General features: G+C 44.8%; 1 protein-coding gene across 3 annotated transcripts in view; it reads left to right on the top strand.

Annotated features, from left to right (window-relative positions):
- Positions 1-20,529, top strand: part of lrch1 (leucine-rich repeats and calponin homology (CH) domain containing 1) — a 211,844-nt gene that overhangs the window by 93,768 nt on the left and 97,547 nt on the right. For all 3 annotated transcript variants that reach the window (XM_078559480.1, XM_078559479.1, XM_078559478.1), the window contains exon 2: positions 17,092-17,236. In XM_078559480.1, coding sequence (XP_078415606.1) covers positions 17,092-17,236 — 145 coding nt within the window. The remainder of the gene's footprint in view (positions 1-17,091; positions 17,237-20,529) is intronic.

Below are 20,529 nucleotides of genomic sequence, written 5' to 3'. Positions count from 1 at the left end.
CAGCACTTCCTCCCACTGTAAACGAGTGGCCTAACTGCTACTTACCCTCTGTGTTAGCCAGTAGTCACCTGTATTGTATTTGTATAATTAGAAACATGGGTTCTCAGCTTTACAAGGTAAGTACCCGTCTTGCTCTGCTGCACCTCAATTTAAACATTTCTACTCCTGAAGGGTGGGTTTTGCAAGAGGCCATTCAAGTATTTCAGCGCATGAAGCTTGGAGAGTATTTCAGTCTTCTCAGCAGGGCAGTCATTCTTGATGACTCAAGAAAATACCTTCTGGAATTGCAACAGAATACCATATTTTAAATTGTCCTATGTGAAGAGGGCACTTTAACCTTTGGTGTCTTTGACAAACTTCAAGTTCCTGACACAAAGGAATAATGATTTTTTTGTATTATTGCCAATATCTGAGGGTCTGAACCCAACAATGCACTCCTTGGCTTTCCTTCATCCAGTTTTTTGGTACAATGTTACTTACAATGACTCCTTATACAAAGGAATCAAAAGAAAGGCAGTAAGGACGTGATGTAATCTTGACTGCCCATATCCTTCAAAGAGGGGTACAGGCTACTGCTTGCTACCTCCGCACAATGTACACTCTAGTATTACATTATCAGATACTGTGAGCAGGAAAACAATGCTGTGTTTCCTCCTCCACCCTTTTCCTGAATCCTAAGATATATTGGTCATTAGGCCACGATCACTTTCATCTAAACACTACCTAAGAGCCACAAGCTGATAAATCATCCAATCCACTAACTATATGTCACACAATTTAAAGTTTACTCTGAAACCTATGCAGCATAGGTTTTAAAATTTGCCCACTTTACAATAGTGACTGCACTTCAAAAATAATTCACCAGCCTTTTCTTGTACATATCAGTGATTTAGACTCAAATGTCATGGGCATGATTAAGAAAACTGCAGCTGATGTACAATTTGATACTGAGGAGGAAAGCTGTAGACTATAGAAAGCTAGCAATAGTCTGGTCAGATGAGCAGTAAAGTGGCAAATGAAGTTCAGTCTGGAGAAATGTGAAATAATGTACTTGTGGAGGACAAACAAGGCAAGGGAATACACAATAAGTGGTAGGATACCGGTTACTGTAGAGCAGCAAAGAGACCTTGGAGTACATGTCCACACATCACCAAAGGTAGCAGGACAGGTAGATAAAGTGGCTAAGAAGGCATTCCGGATACTTTATGATCTAAGACATAGAATCTAACGGCAAGGAGGTTATGGTAGAACGTATAAAACAAGAGTTAGGCCACAGGTATTGCGTACAGTTCTGGTCACCGTATTACAGGGAGGATGTGATCACACTAAGAGAGGGTATGGAGGAGATTTATAAGAATGTTGTCAGGAATGGAAAATTTTCGCCAAGTGGCAAGATTGAATAGGCTAGGGCTTATTTTGGAACACAGGCTGAAAGGGAGATTTAATTGAGGTGTTATAAAATTACCAGGGTTCTAAATAGAGTGGATAGGAAAGAATTGTTTCCTTTAGCAGAGAGGTCAACAACAGAAGGCATAGAGTCAAAGTATTTGGATTTGGTATTTGGTATTTAGAAGGATTAGAAAGGATTTGAGGATAAACTTTTTTCATCCAGAGGGTTTGGGGGTTGGGGGTAGTCTCTGTAACTCACTGCCTGTAAAGGTGGTAGAGATAGAAATACTCATCGTATTTTAAAAAAAACTTGGATATGCTCTTGAAGTGCCATAACCCACAGGGCTAAGGGCCAAGAGTTGAAAAGTGGGATTCGGCTAGATGGCTCTTTTTCAGCTATCGCTGACAGGTTGGGCCAAATGGCCTCCTTCTGTGCCGCAAATTTCTATTATTCTAAATGTTTTGCCATGTCTCAGGACATAAAAGACGTTGTATAAATACGAGTTTGTTTTTCTTAAACATTCATTGCATACAGTGTGAACTCCAGTTTCATTCTTACCCATATGTACTGGTTACACAGTTAAATATTAGTGTTCACTGGAATATTGTTCCGACTTCAGTTGTGTTTAGTTGAGTAATAGCACTGGGCATTGTGTTCCTAATGCTGGGTTACGATTGGTCCTCAGTGAAGTGCTACTCACTTACTGTCCCAGCAACTTGTTTTTATATTGCCATTGCAATTTTTCCTTGTCTGCACCTCATCAGATATTTCCATTTACACAGAGATTGATTTTCGTAAGTCCATTTTGAATGTCCTGAAGCGCTCCTTCATTAAATCCCATAACTCCTAGAATGGAATATAAAGTTGTGATTAGAAACTGGTGTGTTGGCAGGCTTCTATTTCCCAGTGTCTCACTGTGAAACAAGACAGTATTATTTCACATTGAGATGCACGTGTTTATTAACCCTTGCTCAAATTTTTTTGTAAATTGTACTTCATTGGAAAGCCTAATTGGTCAGGTAATTGGACTTCACGGTTTTAAAAAAGTGTTTTTTTTTTACCTAGATATCGCAAAACCGGTACTGGCACAAATAGACTAGATATAGTGAGTGCTGTAATGGTTCAGAATAGATTTGATATAGTGAACGCTGTAATAGTACAGAATAAACTATATGTAGCAAACTCTGTAATGATTCAGAATAGACAAGGTATGGTGAACCTTGTTATTCTGTCAAATAGCTAAGTTTTCAGGTTTCCACGTGCTATTTAGAGAAATTGTGTGCCATTGATAATTAAAATTTTGAAAAGTCACAATCACTTCCAGATTTGGGAATATAATTGCTCACTGGCTCCCTAATTTGCATCATTATATTGTGGAATTCAACAGAAATGCTGTACAAAGCAACACTAATACAGCTGAACAGGCAGACATAGAATAACGTACAGAAAGAAAATGGAAAGAAAAGACCAACCTGTTCATCCAGGCATGGCACAACCTTCACAACAACAACTTATATTTATATAGCAAATTTTAAATCTCTTTCAATTCTGGCCTCTTGAGCATCTCCGATTTTAATTGTTCCACAACTAGTGGCTGTGCGTTCAGCTACCTTGGCCCTAAGTTCTGGAATTCTATCCCTAAACCTCTCTGTCTCTCTACCTCTCTTTTTCCCTTAAGGCATTTAAAACCTACCTCTTTGACCCTAATTTTGACCATTTGCCTTAATATCTGCTTAAGTGCCTCAGTGTCATATTTTGCTTTATGATGTTCCTGTGAAGTGCCTTGGAATGTTTTATTATGATAAAGGTGCTATATAAATAAAAGGTGTTGTTGTAGCAAAACGTTCCAAGATGCGTCACAGGAGCATAATAAACCAAAAATTGACACAGAGCCAAAGGAGATGTTCGGACAGGTGACTAAACACATCCTAAAGGGGGAGAGGGACGGGCAAAGAGATTTGGGGAAGAAATCCCAGAACTTAGGGCTTAGACAACTGAAAGCAAGTTGCCAATGGTTAGGCGAAGGAAGTGAGGTACGCACCAAGGAGCAGAGTTTCATGCACTACCATCCTTCCCCAGTCACACAATCCCCTGGGAAATGCAAAAGAACGGTGACTGATATCACTCATCATAGTTAGCCCCTGGTCCCTCTAAAACTCGAAGACTTTGACTAAAGTGATTAATCCAGCTCATTTTTGAAGACTCCTGGCACATGTGTACTAGCCACACAGTCTGGAAAGTGCTTCCATGGCTGATCTAATTTTAGTGCTTCAGTATTTTATGCTGATGTCCTATTGCCCTTTCCTCCCTAAACAGCTCAAATAACCTTTGCACTAGAATAGAACCTATTCCCTTTATTAATTTAAAGACATAGTCATATCTCTTCAAAGTCTTCACTTCTCCAATTAAAAAATCCCCAGTTCATTGGCAACTAACAGTCCTAAGAATTTAATGTAATTCTGGTGACCCTGCTCTCCAACTTCTCCAAGTCCTCGCTTTCCCCCACCATGTGAGACAACCTAAACTTGGCACAGTAGTCTAGGTATAGCTGTACAAAGGCCTTTTATAAGGCAATTATTGTTTTGTAGTTTTATGTTGAACTTACACTAACTACACTCCCTGATCACTTACCCGAAAACCAACATCCCTTATGGATCTTGAGTATTTTGTAAACTATGAATCCTTCGTCCTTGTCTTCTCCGTTGCCACAGCTTTAACCCTGAGTGCTGTCAACATACCTGAAATACATCAGGCTGCATTTCTTCAGACTGAAGTACATCTGCTACAGCTGGGCCCATTTTCCCCCCGCCACCCGTGCCCCGACCACTGTGTCCAGATCAGCCTTGAAATCTACTTTTTTTAACCTAGAGCCTTAACTCCTACATACATAAATGAACTGAAGAATTGTTCATCCAGTGCCTTCCTGCAATTCATTGATTATAGTGGTGAAGAGCAGTGGACCCAAATGGACCTTTGCAGGGCTCCTCTAGTGACCAGACCATATCCAGAGCTGCTTTCATTCACAACTACCCTCCACATTTGCCAATGCAAGCAATTTGCTTAAGCTAACCTCACAGGACTTGTTATCAAAAGGCTTTTTGCAAATTGTGGTGCACAATATCTCGCCCACCAACTTTGTGGTTGCTTCAAGAATTCCAAACAAGTTGGTGAGACAGTGTGCCATCACGAACAAATGTAAATACCCATTGTGAGCTGCCTGGCTGCCATTTCTGTTTCAAACTGGAAGACGGCCCAATGCTCAGCTTGGTCACAAAGGCAAAGTCTGTAGATTTTGCATAGCTTGCTTATTGGACCTTTCCCAAGTATGGAGAAAGATGCCTGGCCAGAAAATGAAAGTTGGTATGGATCTGTCAACTAACAATGCAACCACTTCTTTCTCAGTTGTCAGCAATGCTTTGGAATTGTCCGCTACACATGTGAGTTCTTTCCCATGCCACAACATTCATGCTGAACTATCCTAAGAAGTTTGCAATTTGAAGAGGGCCTGAGATTTTACAGAATGTGCAATCAAAGTTTTGTATGATAACAAATCTATAGATTTGTGGATTGAGACTTTTTTTTAGGTTCACTTGATGCTTGTAAATCAATTATTGTTGTCAAGGACACTCCTATCTATTCCCCTATAACCTGCTAAAGGAACTAACCTCAACATCTGGCTATGTAGATTTGAGCTGCAGTGATTTTACGGAAACATTGCCTTTGCTTTCTCTAACACAGTCGAGTACAGTACTCAATGCAAAAAGAATCCTGAACTTCCAAGTTATGTAAACATGTTTGTATGCTCAGTTTGGAGTTTGTGGATGTAACAAGAGCATAGGAATAATACATTGTGAGCAGTCTATTCAAGGCACAATCAGTCCTTTGAACTCTGGAAGTGTGAATTGGAAAACCATATTGTAATTCATTGAGTCAACAGAGCCTGAAACATCTAGACAGTTTTCTTTGGAAAATTGTGGAATTTCCTGCAATATATAGGAGTGATAAATCAGGTTTCTGCTCTACCATAAGCACTGAAATGTCACAAATGACATCCTTTGTAATTGTGTTACATGATCTCCCCTCTTCCTCCTTGATATTTCTGCAACCTTTGACACAGTTTACTCCACCACCCTCCTTCCACAGCACTCTGTCATTGTCCAGTTCAGTAGGACTGTCCTCGCCTGGTTCCACCTTACCTAACTTATTTAACCAAAGCAGCTCCAGCTTATCATCCCTGCCCTTCCTCCCAACCCATTATGTCCAAAATCATTCGGGGATCTGCCCTTGACCCACTCCTCTTTCTCATCTACATGGTTCCCCTTGGAGACATTATCCAAAGCCATGGAATTAACTTCCACAGAAACCCGACGACACCCAGCTCTACCTCTCCACCACCTTTTGACCGCTGCTGCCATGTTCTCAGACCACTGGTCCAATATCTGGTTTTGGATGAGCTGTAGTTTCCTCCTGTTAAGCATTGGGAAGACCAAAGCCATGGTCTTCAGCCCCTGTCACAAACTCCATATTATTGCAACCAATTCAAATCCCCTCCCTGGCCACTATCTCATTTTGAACCAGACTTTGCAAGTCCAGCTCCCTAAGTGAACCTGAGCTGAACCTCCAATCCCATATCCACTCTATCAGAAAGATGGTCAACTTCTAGCTCCAAAACATTCCCTACCATTACTCCTCCTTTAGCCTGCCTTCTGCTAAGACCTTCATCCCTGCCTTAAGTACCTCCAGCTATTCCAAAGCATTCTTGGCTGGCTTCTCATCAACAGTAACTCATCCGAAACCTTGTTGCTTGTAGACCATCCAGCGCAAACTCCCTCCGACTGTCACATTGGTCCTTGCTGACCTACATAGGTTCCCAGCCTCCCTCAGCCTCCAATTTAAAATTCTCATTCCTCTCATCCAGATGGTCCACAAGTTGATGAAAAAGAAATACCTCACTCTTTTCCAGGAGAACACTGCATTGGCTATGGGATGTGTAGGATTCTGAAGGCGTTCAGCACTATTGGGATTAAGCAATTAAATTATCTCATTAGATTGGTTTTTGCTTGAAGCAAAGTTTTTAACTGAAATTAAATTTAAAAATAATGATCTTTAGCAGCTTGCAAATTGAGTTAGTTATTGGAGTAAAGCGTGTGAAGCTGATCAGAATGTAGGTCATACAGAGTTGATCACGTTGAGTCAAAAGCTGAACTTTGTGTATGTGGTGCAGATGGTGAATACTGCAAAGGAATCTCTGAAGAATCTCACATTGCTTGTTTTACTGGAGATGGAGTTACCAAAAATACATCTACCCCATCTTTCCAGCCCGTGATTTCAACCTGACTGCCAATGACACTCAATGGCTTTATAACAAGATATGTAAATAACACATTTCACTTTCATAAGTAGAAAACTATCCTGAAGTTCCCTATCGTGGAAGTTGATTGACTAAGTCAATCTGATCTGTTGACCAGAGCCGTCCCCTGATGGATGGGGTGGGGGAGGGGTGGACGGAGGTTGATTCCATCTGTCTTGATCGCATGGCTAGTTCAGAGATAGGCAGAGGCCAAGGAAAGACACCTTCTGGGCTCTCAGTCTATGTGGAGAGCGAGAGCAATGTTTTATTGTCAAACATTTACAACCATTTCAGCCAAAAGTGCCGAGTGGATAATCCATCTCTGCCTCCTTCTGAAATCCCCTGCTTCATAAATGCCAGTTTTCAGTCAACTTGATTCACTCCACATGATATCAAGAAACGGCTAAAGGCACTGAATTCGGCAAAAGGCCATGAACCCTAACCACATCCAGACTGTAGTACTGAAGATTTGTGTGCCAAAACTAGCCACACCCAAGCCGATCTGTTCCAGTACAGCGACAATCTTGGCATTTATCCGACAATATGGAAAATTGCCCAGGTACGTCCAGCCCACAAAGAGCAGGACAAATCCAACCCGACCAATTACCTCCCATCAGTCTACTCGCAATCATCAGCAAAGGGCAAAGTGATAGAAGGTGTCACTGACAGTGCTGTCAGGCAGCACTTACTCAGCAATAAGCTGCTCATCAGTACTTAGTTTTGGTTCTGCCAGGACCAGTCAGCTCCAGACATGGACAAAAGAACTGAACTCAAGAGGTGAGGAGAGAGCAACTGCCCTTGGCATCAAGGTAGCATATGACTGAGTGTGGTAGCAAGGAGCCATAGCAAAACTGAAGTCAATGGGAATTGGGGAAAACTTTCCACTGGTTGGAGTCATACCTAGCACAAAGGAATATAGATGGTTGTGCTTGCCGGAAGTCAATCTTCTTAGTCCGGGGACATTGTTGCAGGGTAGTGTCCTAGGCCCAACCACCTTCAGCTGCTTCATCAACGACTGTCCTGCCATTATAAGGTCAGAAGTGGGGATGTTTGCCAATGATTGTGCAATTTTCATTACAATTTGCAGCTCCACAGATACTGAAGCTGTCCATACCTGCATACAGCAAGGATTTTGGCTGATAAGTGGCAAGCAACGTTCGCGCCACACAAGTACCAGGCAATGACCATCTTCAACGAGAGAATCTAATCATGTCACCTTGATGTTCAACAACATTACCATCAATAGGTCCCCCGCCATCTACATCCTTGGCATGCGACTGACCAGAAACTGAACTGGACCAGCCATATAAATGCTGTGACTACAGGAGCAGATTAAAAGGTTGGGAATTCTGCAGAGAGTAACTCACCTTCTGACTCCCCAAAGCCTGTTCACCATTTATAAGGTGCAAGTTAGGGGTGTGATGGAATACTCTCCATTTGCCTGGATGAGTGCAGCTCCAACAACACTCGAAGTTCAACAACATTCAGCACAAAGGAGCCTGTTTGATTGGCACCTCATCCACCATCTTAGGTCCTGGGTCAAAATCCTGGAACTCCCTCCCTCATAGCACTGTGGGTGTACCTACACCACATGGACTGCAGTGGTTCAAGAAGGCATTCACCACCACCTTCTCAAGGGCAGTTAGGATGGGCAATAGATGCAGGCCTATCCAGTGACACCCACATCCCACGAATGAATAAAAGAATCTTAGACATTGACCCCCTCAGCCACCAGTACACAGTGGCAGCAGTATGTACTATCTACAAGATGCACTGCAGCAACTTGTCAAGCCTCTTTCGACAGCAACTTTCAAACCCACAACCTCTATCACCTAGAAGGATAAGGACAGGAGATGTGTGGGAACGCCACCACCTGCAATTTCTCCTCCAAGCCATACACCATCCAGACCTGGAACTTCATCGCTGGGTCAAAATCCTGCAACTCCCTCCCTAATAGCACTGTGGGTGTACCTATACCACATGGACTGCAGCAGTTCAAGAAGGCAGCTCACCACTACCTTTTCAAGAGCAATTAGAGATGGGCAGTAAATGCTGGTCGTGCCAGCGATGCTCACAATCCATGAAAGAATTTAAAAAAGAATACGTGTAATGTTGTGAAGCACAATGCTGCTAGCTGCTTCTGTTTCTGGATTATTCTGATGTATTTTTGAGGTTACCAGTTTGAATTCAAGCTTTCGCGCATTCAGCTTTACATCCTCAATGGGTAAGAAAAAGAGGTCGACGTCCATTTATATCGCGCCTAACATGACCACCAGACATCTTAAAGCACATTGCAGCCAATGAAGTGCTTTTAAAATGTGGTCATTGTTGTTGTGTAGAAAATGAGGTAGCCAATTTGCACATAGCAAGCTCCCACAACGGTAATGCGTAATGATCAGTCAATCATCTTTTGTGATGTTTATTGAGGGATAAATATTGGCCAGGACATTGGGATAACACCCCTGCTCTTCTTTGAAAAGTGCCATGGGATTTTTACATCCACCTGAGAGCGCAAACTTGGCCTCAGTTTAACATCTCATCCAAAGGACAGCACCTCCAACACTGCAGCACTTCCTTGATTGTGTCAGCCTTGATTTTGTGCTGAAGTCTTGGAGTTGGACTTGAGCCCACAACCTTCTGACTGAGAGGCAAGAGTGCTAGCAACTGAGCCATGGCTGACACCTAAATCTGATATCTTAATCTATTCAGGACAGTTGTATTGAATGCTTTGCAGAAAAGAACTGACATATCCGAGGAGGAAGAATGACCGTGAGAGTGGGATATTGCTGATACTGCTTTGGACTTATGCAGACATCTCCCAGTGATTCTGTCTGAGTGAACTGTCGTTGATTTGCTTGACTTGTCACACAAGGATATTCTGAATTGTGCTTTAGGATGCAATTAGGTGTAAAAAAATATTATGTGGTATAGGACACTGCAGCCAGGTTTCGTGTGTTAATGCATGGGATATGGCTTTCAGTCACCCAACTTTATCTCTTTGCTTTGTGAGCTCTGGTTCTTGCACACAATGGTTTGGGTCATTTTCTTCTGCTGTAAACATATAATTTTTATTAACCAGAATAAGGGTGCTGTTAAGTAACGTGACAAGCTTTCAAGCAATTGTGCTCAGACAGCAAAGACCCTTAAGCATCAACCATCCATGACTGTGCAGTATGTCGCCTTTCCAAATATCAGAGATTTCTACTGGTGTTTTATTCATCATATGTAGCCAGGCTAATCATCCATTGGCCTTTGCTGAAATCCGATTGTTCAGGGCGGTGGTCTTTCGTTTGGAGTGACTGAATCCCAGGTAGCTCCACAATGACATTGAATACTAATGGATCCTTCTGGGTTAGAGCAAAGCTACTTGCATATAAAGCTATTCAATTACTTCAGTTCAGAGTTGGAAACTGTACAGGGTTCATGTCTATAAGAAGGATTGATGGCAACACATGTTCAGCTGGAGGAAACCCTGCCAAGATGAAAAGGACATTGAATGTGGACTCTACCACCCTGAAGTTATACCATGAGCAGATCCAAACTCATTAGCAGCAAATGCAATATATGATCCTGAGAATTGTACAATATACCCAGAATGGAAGAGGTCCCACAGGCTATAAAGAAGTTACAAAATAGTCATGTTTCTGGACCCAACTGTACTGAATCTCTTGAATGTGGCATTGAGCCCACAAGCACAACACAACATCAACTTGTCCTTTGGACTTGGACTTCTGAAAAGGTGGCAGGAAGTAGAAGGAAAGGATCATTATCTCCCTTTGAAAAGGTTCCGAATGTGCTAGTTTCACAAGTAATGTGGCTCACAAGAAGGCTTTTGGTAATCGGCTCCAATCTTTTTCAGTTGCTGATTAATCTCTTGTGCATGTTTTCCTGTTTCTGATAGGATTTTATTGTGTCTTGATTAGTTTTGACCTGTAAATAAGTTTTTTTTTGTGTATCACAAGTTGTGGAGGCTGATTGTGAATGAACCTAAAGCTGAGATAAAGCCATAGAGGGATCTATTGAAGCTCCTTATATTGACTCTTGGGTCATGGCCATCTAACTGTGCTTTGTATAATGAATTGTTGTGCATCATTGCCTTCCTTGGTAGCATAGCACAAACGTTCGCACTCTTCGAACAGACATTTTTCTTGATCACTCTATTTTCAATCAATACTGTTTTTGACCTCTGGTCCTGTTTCATGCTGTACTTTTAGGTTATCTGTGGTTGCTTTATCTGTGCCATTTCTTTATATTTTATATACTTAGGAGGTTCTTTTTAATTACTTTCCCAGACTGTAGAGCTTGCTCTTCTCTTTCCTGAATGGTGATACTATTCACATTTGAGCACTCAGTACTCTTGTCTGAAGAAAGGAGAGACAGTGAAAATTAGTTGAAATCATCGATTTCAATATGGGTCACATATTTATTGCACAGTACTCCAGGAGGAGAGGTTTCATACCTACTGAAATTTGCAGGCGGGGTGTAGAGGGCCACAGCGGCAGGGTGTGACATGGCTTGGGCATAGAGCATTGCTTGGCTGCTGCTTTGCTAATAAATAATTGTGCACAGAAAAATGCAGATTTAACAATAATTAGTTTGACTTAGAACTTGATCCTAATTTGCATCTTTGTGAAATAAACCTTGGAGTGAATTTTCACACCAGTATTAAGGATTCTGAGATTTTCTTTTGGGGCGGGGGTTTAAAAAAAAGAAATCGTCAGAATAGCAATCAGTATTCTAGGAAGACGTGACAAACATTTTTATAAACACTCTTTCCTTTATGTTACTTGATGCTATGACACTCGATACCTCTGATACAAATTGAATGCTGTTTTTCCAATATTACAATAGCTACATTCAGTAAGTAATTCCATAAACAGGCCAAGTGCTGCAACCTGTGTGGCGAGGCAAGTCACCTCTACAGGACCTGCCCCAAACGCTGCCGTACTTACGCACAGGCAGCCAAAGCCGACCAGGGGGAAGCAGAAGAAATGTTTCGTGTCACTCCAACCACCAAGGCCCCCAGGGAGCTCAACGGGACAAAGGAGGACACAGAGAGAGACAAGGTGGAGAAAGAGATTGAGGCAACAGAGAGCCAATCAACAGCACTACCCCCTGAACCTCCCAGTCCTCAGGACAGCGAATCAATGGAGGAGGAGGCAGCAGTGGAAAAGCAGCAGGGGGAGTGGCGGACGGTGAAGAAGAAGAAAAGTAAGAGGGAGCGAAGAAGAAGCAAAGGCGTTTCCCAGAGAAGCGGCAAGAGGCGTCTCCCATCCGACACGGATGACAAGGGCAGCAGCTCTTCGGATGATGAAGTGCCAGAGCGGCACCGACAGAAGAGGCGGCAAAGCTCCAGGGCGTTGGAGGACGAGACACCCGAGCTCCAGAAAATTGGAGACAACAAGGAGACCAGCGCACCCCAACTTTGCCTGCAACCTGAGGAGGCCAGTGCACCACAGCCCCTGGAATCTGGGAGCAGTGAGGCAATCATCGCACCCCAGCTCCAGGAAGCCGGGAACAGCAACACCCCAGAGGGGGTGAGTTTTGGAGAAGCTTCTCCAGCAAAGGTCATCTCAAAACCCGCTCTCTACGTGAACCTCCAGATGCCACCGGAGCAGAACACGGCCAAGGAGATCTACCTCAGCCCATCCAAAGTGAAGGAATTTGAGCTCACTACGGGTATGAAGGAGCAGACTAAAGGTCTGGGACTCTCAGAGACAGTGGGTTTGGTAGGAGAATAAATGCTTTAAAATGGGTTTAAAGATTGTATCCATAAATGTGCGTAGCATTAAATCTACTACGCGATGTGTTGCGACCTTGGACTACCTAGCCAAGGTCAAAGCTGACCTGTTGTTTCTGCAGGAGTGTGCGATACCGCACCTCAGCTCCTACAGGCAATGGTCACGATGGTGGTCCCACGGGCCATCGATCTGGTCGGGCGGAAACGACTCTCGTTCCTCCGGCCTGGGTATTCTGCTGCGGGGAGGCAACTTCACCGTCTCCGAGGTCAAGGAGGTGGTGGGCGGGCGACTCCTCGTAGCAGACGTAATGTACAAGAACGCTCCACTCCGGTTAATTAACGTGTATGGCCCGGCACAAGGGGCTGAGCGGCTGGAGGTTTTTCAGCAGCTCCCACTGCTGCTGGCGACCCCCAGGCCGGTCATTCTGGGCGGTGACTTCAACTGCATCATCGATGCGGCTGGACGATCCGGCAGGGCCGGCAGCAGATTGGACGCTACGTCCAGATCCCTGATGGAAACAGTTAAGGATGCCAAGCTGCACGACGTCTTCAGCAACCCTGCAGACGGAGCGCAGCGTAGATACACCTGGTCGCGGCCAGACGGGTCCATTCGTTCCAGGATAGACTTCCTGTTTGTGTCCCGTGCATTCACAGTCAGATCCACCGAGGTCAAGCCGGTGTTCTTCTCTGACCACTGCCTCCTACTGGCGGACTGCCACTTGGAGAAGGACCTGAGGGTGGGCAGGGGGGCATGGAAGCTAAATGTGCAACTGCTGACCCCAGAGAACATTGAGGAGCTCAAGAGGGATTACAAAGGTTGGAGAACCGTGAAACCCCTCTTTGAGTCCCTGACACACTGGTGGGAAGTGATCAAGGGAAGCATCAAGAGGTTTTTCATCCTCAAAGGCACCCAGAAAGCTAGAAAGGAACAGAGGGAAATGTCCCGACTCCAGAAAAAGATGCAGAATCTGCTCCGGCTGCAGTCGATGGGGGTCGATGTCAAGGAGGAGCTCCAAGAGGTGAAGGGCCAGCAAGCCTCGCACTTTGCCTCGGAGGCCTCCAAGATCATCTTCCGTTCCAGAGTCCGCTCCGTGGAGCAGGATGAGACGTGCTCACGTTTCTTCTTCCAAAAGGTACACAGAGAGCGCTCTGTGATCAGCAGCCTGAAGGAAGAAGACGGCTCAGTAAAGTCATCACGGTCCGACATTCTGAGGATCAGCAAATCCATTTATGCCGGATTGTATGACGTGAAGCCCACGGACAGCACGGCCTCCCAGTCCTTCCTGTCCTCTATCACGGAGGTCTTAGACCACAGTACGCGGGAGAGCCTGGACAAACCGCTGACTCCTGATGAACTGACTAAGGCCCTCGAGTCCTTCGAGAAGAGTAAAACCCCCGGAAGCGACGGCTTGCCGGCGGAGTTGTATTCGGCTCTGTGGGACTTGATCGGCCCAGACCTGCTAGGAGTGTACGAGAGTATGCTCCTGGCCGGTAGTATGTCAGAATCCATGAGGAAGGGCATCATCACCCTCATCTACAAGCACAAGGGGGAAAGGGAGGAAATTAGAAATTGGCGACCCATTTCACTGTTGAATGTGGACTATAAGATTCTGTCCAAGGTCATCGCCAACCGGGTCAAATCCGCTCTGGAATTGGTGATTCACCCTGACCAGACCTGCTCTGTGCCAGGCAGGAAGATCTCTGACAGCCTGGCGCTGCTCAGGGATACGATTGCCTATGTACAGGACAGGGGTGTGGATACCTGCCTCATCAGCTTGGATCAGGAGAAGGCCTTTGACAGAATATCGCACACCTACATGGGGGATGTGCTCTCCAAAATGGGGTTTGGGGAGGGAATTCGAAATTGGATCCAACTGCTCTACACTAACATCAGTAGCGCAGTCTCAATCAACGGGTGGGAAACAGATAGCTTTCCGATTAAATCTGGAGTCAGGCAGGGCTGTCCTCTCTCGCCTGTCCTTTTCGTGTGTTGCATAGAACCCTTTGCCGAGTCCATCAGGAAGGATCCGGGCATAAGAGGAGTGACGATCCCAGGCAGTGGAGGCACTCAGGTAAAAGCCTCCCTGTACATGGACGACGTCGCCGTCTTCTGCTCGGATCCGCTGTCGGTGCGCAGACTGATGCACATCTGCGACCAGTTCGAACTGGCCTCGGGAGCCAAGGTAAATCGTGGGAAGAGCGAGGCCATGTTCTTTGGGAACTGGGCTGACCGATCCTTTGTCCCCTTCACTGTCAGGGCTGACGGCCTGAAGGTGCTGGGGATATGGTTCGGAGGGACCGGGGCATGCGTTAGAAACTGGAAGGAGCGAGTGGCTATGGTGAAGAGGAAACTGGGCATGTGGGAGCGACGCTCCCTCTCCATTGCGGGTAAGAACCTGGTCATCAGGTGTGAGGTACTCTCGCTGTTGTTGTACGTGGCGCAGGTCTGGCCCATTCCAGACTCCTGCGCGATGGCGATCACTCGAGCCATCTTCCGCTTTATCTGGAGGTCGAAAATGGATCGTGTCCGCAGGGACGCGATGTACAAGCCTCTAGATAAAGGGGGAAAAAACGTGCCCAACATCGCCCTCATACTGATGGCCACCTTTGTGTGTGGCTGCATCAAGCGGTGCGTAGACCCTCAGTACGCAAACACCAAGTGTCACTACGTGCTGAGGTTCTACCTGTCCCCGGTGTTGCGAAGGATGGGTCTGGCCACGCTGCCGCGGAACGCTCCAAGTAGTTGGACCGTGCCGTACCACCTGTCCCTGGTGGAAAAATTTATGCAGAAAAACACCTTTGACCACAAGTCCATCAGGCAGTGGTCAGCACGTAACGTCCTAGAGGCCCTGAGGGAAAAGGAGAGGGTGGACCCTGTGGGATGGTTCCCCGAGCAGACTGTCAAAGTCATTTGGCAGAATGCCTCATCGCCAGAACTTTCCAACAAGCACCAAGACGTAGCTTGGCTGGTGGTGAGAAAGGCCCTCCCCGTCAGATCCTTCCTACACGCCAGGAGGCTCACCCCCTCTGCACGTTGCCCTCGAGGTGGCTGTGGTGGGGAAGAGACCGTTGTTCACCTCCTTGTGGATTGTGCCTTTGCAAAGAAAGTCTGGAGAGAGATGCAGTGGTTGCTGTCGAGGTTCATCCCGAGCAGTTCTGTGACACAGGACTCTGTGCTCTACGGGCTGTTCCCAGGGACACACACCGAGACAAACATCAACTGCAGCTGGAGGATCATCAACTCGGTGAAAGACGCGCTTTGGTCTGCCCGAAACTTGTTGGTCTTCCAGCACAAAGAGTTGTCCCCGACCGATTGTTGCGGACTGGCACAATCCAAAGTCCAGGACTACGTGCTGAGGGACGCACTAAAGCTTGGGGCAGCTGCCGCAAAGGCGCAATGGGGAAGGGTCGCTGTCTAAGACCTTTCTACCACAGCGCACCGAGAGACTGGGAACTGTTTAGAGCCCCTCGGGCTGTACAGATCAAAATGAAAGGCTGTAAATGATTGTAATATTGTTTGTACTGATGCACCTGGTGATACATTTTGTAAAAGTTTAACCTGGATTGTACCCTTGTAATGTTGTTTTTGAAATGGTTTGGAATGTGATTGAAGATATTTTATGAATAAAGTATATTTATACAAAAAAAAAAAAAATTCCAGTACTTTGGGATAACCTGAAAATGAATAAGATGCTATATAAATGTGAGTTCTTTTTTGCTCCTTCCCTTCTTATAGCCACTTTCCTCCTTATCATGAATGTGAAATCTTCATATCAAGCTTAGTTGTTTAAAGGAGTTGACTGCTTCATGAATAATGCATAAAACTCTTCTCAATTTTCCAACACAATACATTCACATGGGGAGGCGGTGGCGTATTGGTATTGGACTGGTAATCCAGAGACCCAGGGCCTGGGGACCCGGGTTCAAATTTCACAATTTGAATCCAACATATAAAAATCTGGAATTAAAAGTCTAATGATGACCATAAAACCCATCTGGTTGACTAATGCCCTTTAGGGAAGGAAATCTGCTGTCCTTACTTGGTCTGGCCTACATGTGACTCCTGACCCACAGCAATGTGGTTGACTCTTACAATGCCCTCTGAACAAGGGGCAATTAGGGATGGGCAATAAATGCTGGCCTAGCCAGCAATGCCCACATCCCATGAATAAACAAAATAAGTAAAAAATGTCCATCTACAGTGGATGTTTTCCAGTTACTAGACTCCTGAAAGCATAGCTTTCTCAAAGTACACATCAGATCACTAAAGTGTTTCTGTTAATCCAGAATGTCTTGTGCTCAATGTACAGTGCTGCAAACAAACCATTCTGTCATAGATTAATTTTGAAGTTCCCAGGAATTCAAGAATGTTTGGTATATTGATTTTGGGGTACCAGACTTGGTATTTTAAATTTCCTTAGAAGTATTATTCAGTTGCTGAGAGCGTTTCATGCAAATGCTGGAAAAATGATGTCCAACCTTGTAACACATCACATGGAGCAATGTATATCCATTTGTTCTGCTGTCTGGGTGTTGCTGTATGCGTCATGTCCATTTATTTTGCCGTGTCGCTTAAAACTTGCTTCTAAAATATGCATTATTTTTTGGCAGATCTGTCAAAGAACAGACTGAGTGAAATTCCGCTGGAACTGTGCCACTTTGTCTCCTTGGAGATGTTAAACCTGTATCACAATTGCATCAAAGTCATTCCAGACTCAATCATCAATCTGCAGACGCTGACCAATTTAAACTTGAGGTGAGTTCAGTCAGTGATCAGATTGAAAGGGTCGGTATGTCTTGTTCGTACTGGAGAAATATGGTGGAATTAATATCCACAATATCAACAATTCATATTGCAGTTTTCACAGCTCATGTAGTGTGGGAGCAAGCAGCAGTTTATTCCTTTCTTGGAATAGTTTTATTGTTTCAAACCTTTTCAAAACAATCTGGACTTCTGGTGACAATGTTATTCTAGGGTTTCTACGCTTTGATTTGAGTGTTTGTCCTCCAGCCATCTTTGCCATTGATACTTTTGTATTCTTTTTTTGGACCTCTGCAGTTGGGTTTATTGTTATCCAACTTGTGTTTGGCCATATTTTTTTTCATTGAGCCACTGCAGGTCTGCTCCTCAAGCTTCCAGCCGACACTCTGCTTCTCGACACTCCTACTCCAACAAGCACCACCCCCTCCCCATGTCTGTCTCCACCACTGGAGGTATATTCAAGCAAAGTGTAATTAAATCTCCAGGGCTGTTGGAGCCAGTTTTGTGTTACGTTTCTACCTGCCTTACTTCCCACTGTGTAGGCTCCTCGCATGTTTCCTGTGTCTCATTAATGCTTGCAATTAGTTGATTTTTATTCTCATTATGCCTTTACTGTTTCATACTAATATCACTTCACCCAATTAACCATCTCCTGTTTTCCACATGTACACCCTGAAAGCTGTTACTTCTCTTGTTTGTGTTTTCCTCCCTCCTCCTTTAGCTCTTCCATTTTAAATTCTATTCCTGAGCAATACCTTCCATTTCTGATGAAAGTTCCACATCTGAAATATTAACTCACCTGTTCACTCCATCAATGCTGACTTGACCTGCTGAGTGTTTCCTGGCATTTTGTGTCTCTATTTCAGATTCCCAATGTCTGTAGTTTCCTTTTTAATGAAAATAGTTCCCATCTCTCTTCATTTAAGACATTCCTTAAAATCGAACTCTTTGGCCAAGTTTTTGGTTACCTGCTCTAATATCTCCTTATGTGACTTGGCGTCAAATTTCCTCTGATAATGTTCCTGTGCGGTGCCTTTAGACATTTTACTATGTTGAAGGTCTTCTATAAATGCAAGTCATTGCTGACAGTAAGAGCTACCCAACTTCAGTGTTTCACTACATCTGCATGTCTTCCGACATAATGTCACCAAGGAGGGAGAAGTAATGAACAAAAGGGGAAGCCAGTAAAGTGGGTCAAGGTAAAAGCAAAAGCATAATAAAAAAGGAAAAGGGGGACAAAGTAAGCCAGCAGCCTGTTTCTGCACCTGCGATCCCTGAGGGATCGATGATATCGCCAGAAGAGACTAAAACCACCTCCCCCAAGGCAGCAGAGACTATTGTTGGTTAAAAAAACATCAGCTTCTCTCAGCTCTTCCAGCTGCGGGTACGGTATCAAGGTGCTGCACAATTTCTGTTACAAGGAGAAAAACCAAAGGTGAAAAACAGAGCAGAGAAGAATGGGAAGAAAGTCAGAGAGAGCAAAGAAAGGGAAAAGAAAGGAAGGAAGAGTTAAAAGTATAAGCTGTTCAGAGATGAAGGCCCAAACTTCTGTTTCCCGGGGGGTTGTACACCAGAAGATGTGCTGGGGGATCTCCCGGAATTCCCAGGAGGACCGCAGTGGAATTGCCCGGGAAGTTTAAAATTCTGATGGGCAATTATCCTGCACCTGGAACCATCTGATATTCTGAGTTAGTTACCCAGGAAATGTTAGAAGGATTAAAACCACTTCTAACTCCTGGGCAACTATAGTACCAAACACCCCCGAACCCCCCACTGGACCTTCCACCTACCTTCTTGTCTGCCCACCCCGGACCACACCACCACCTGGACCACACACCCACCCACCCCGGACCACTCCCGACCACGTGACAACCCCCGACTACACCCACCCCCCGACCACCCGGCCTCCCTCTGACTACCCTGCCATGCCCAACCCCCGCCCAACTACCCTGCCACTCCATGGATGTTTGGGTCGAAGAAAATAAGGCATGATGGACCTAGGTAATGGCTGTATCTGAGTTTGTCCCCACTCCCGCCACCAAAACTGCCTGTCCTCACACTGTTTTTGTTCTACATTTCCTCAAGTTTCACTATAACGATGCTGGATTTATGGAAGAAGGGAAAAGGAATGTTTTGAATCAGTTGAACACTAACAACTCCATGTATTTCTACATGCTTCACATTCAGGGAAGCTTATCAATCTTCTTAAACATCACATGAACAAAATGGTGGACCGAAAAGAAATAGGGAAAATTGGAGCGGGTTTGGATTGGGATCAAAGGCATGTATGAAGTTTTGAAAGCAAGGAGGGAGTAAGTTAGAGGAAGTTAAGTTGAGAGTCTCGATGGGGAAGAACAACATGGCTGATTGAGCAGCAAACAATGTGGGGAATGAATGCTCGAGGGCTGGGAAGCGTGTACAAGAATGCAAGACAAGAGGTCACTAAGTTAGAATCAGATGAGGTCATGGAGGACTTGAAAATAAGGACACAAATTTTCAAGACATTTCACAGAGGCATGAAAACCAGCAAAGTCCACAGTAGAGGAGGATTAATAGACCTGAGTATTTAATCCAGTTAATGACACTGGTATCATCGCTTTGGTTGCATTGAAGCTTGTGTAAGGCTGAGACAATAACTTTGGCTTGGACAGTGTGCAGCAGATTCATCAACAAAGGCATGCAGGTGCTTGCAGGAAGTGAGGGCTTCATTCTAACCAACATTAATCTGGAGGAAATACTGATTCATCCAGATCTTATTAACCAAACCGTTAGTCCAGCAAGAGTCTTTGGATCGATGGCAAAGGCAGAGAGGTAGGCATAGGCATCATCAGTATCAGTATAGAAGTTGATCCCATTATGATCTTACAAAGGGTTAACACGCAGATTTTGAAGAGGAAGGGAACACAAATAGACCCTGGGGACACTGAAGTGATTGAGAGCAGAGGAGAAGATGTCATCGGATACAACATAGCTGTGTCACATCAAGTGTGACTGGGACTAAGATAGAGAAAGGCACTGGAAAAGAACTTTAAAGGCGATATATTGGAGGAGAATGCAGAAATGAGCAGCCCTGAATGTGTCACTGTCACATTTGCACTGAGATAAAAACAGAACTGTGATTGGCCTCTAAACAGAGCTATTGCATTGCCCTCCTGGCAGGTCTCCCATCTTCCCCATTTATAAGCTTGAGCTCGTACAAAACTCCGCTGCCCTGACTTCAGGCGCTGTTCACCCATCACTTTTGTGTTTGCTGATCTAAGTTGACACCCAGTCCAGCAACACCCTGC

Source organism: Cetorhinus maximus, chromosome 16 (genome assembly GCF_964194155.1).
Source record: "Cetorhinus maximus chromosome 16, sCetMax3.hap1.1, whole genome shotgun sequence".
NCBI classification, from domain to species: Eukaryota; Metazoa; Chordata; class Chondrichthyes; order Lamniformes; family Cetorhinidae; genus Cetorhinus; species Cetorhinus maximus.
Note: the sequence above shows the minus strand (reverse complement) of the source record. Positions and strands in the feature narration are given on the sequence as shown.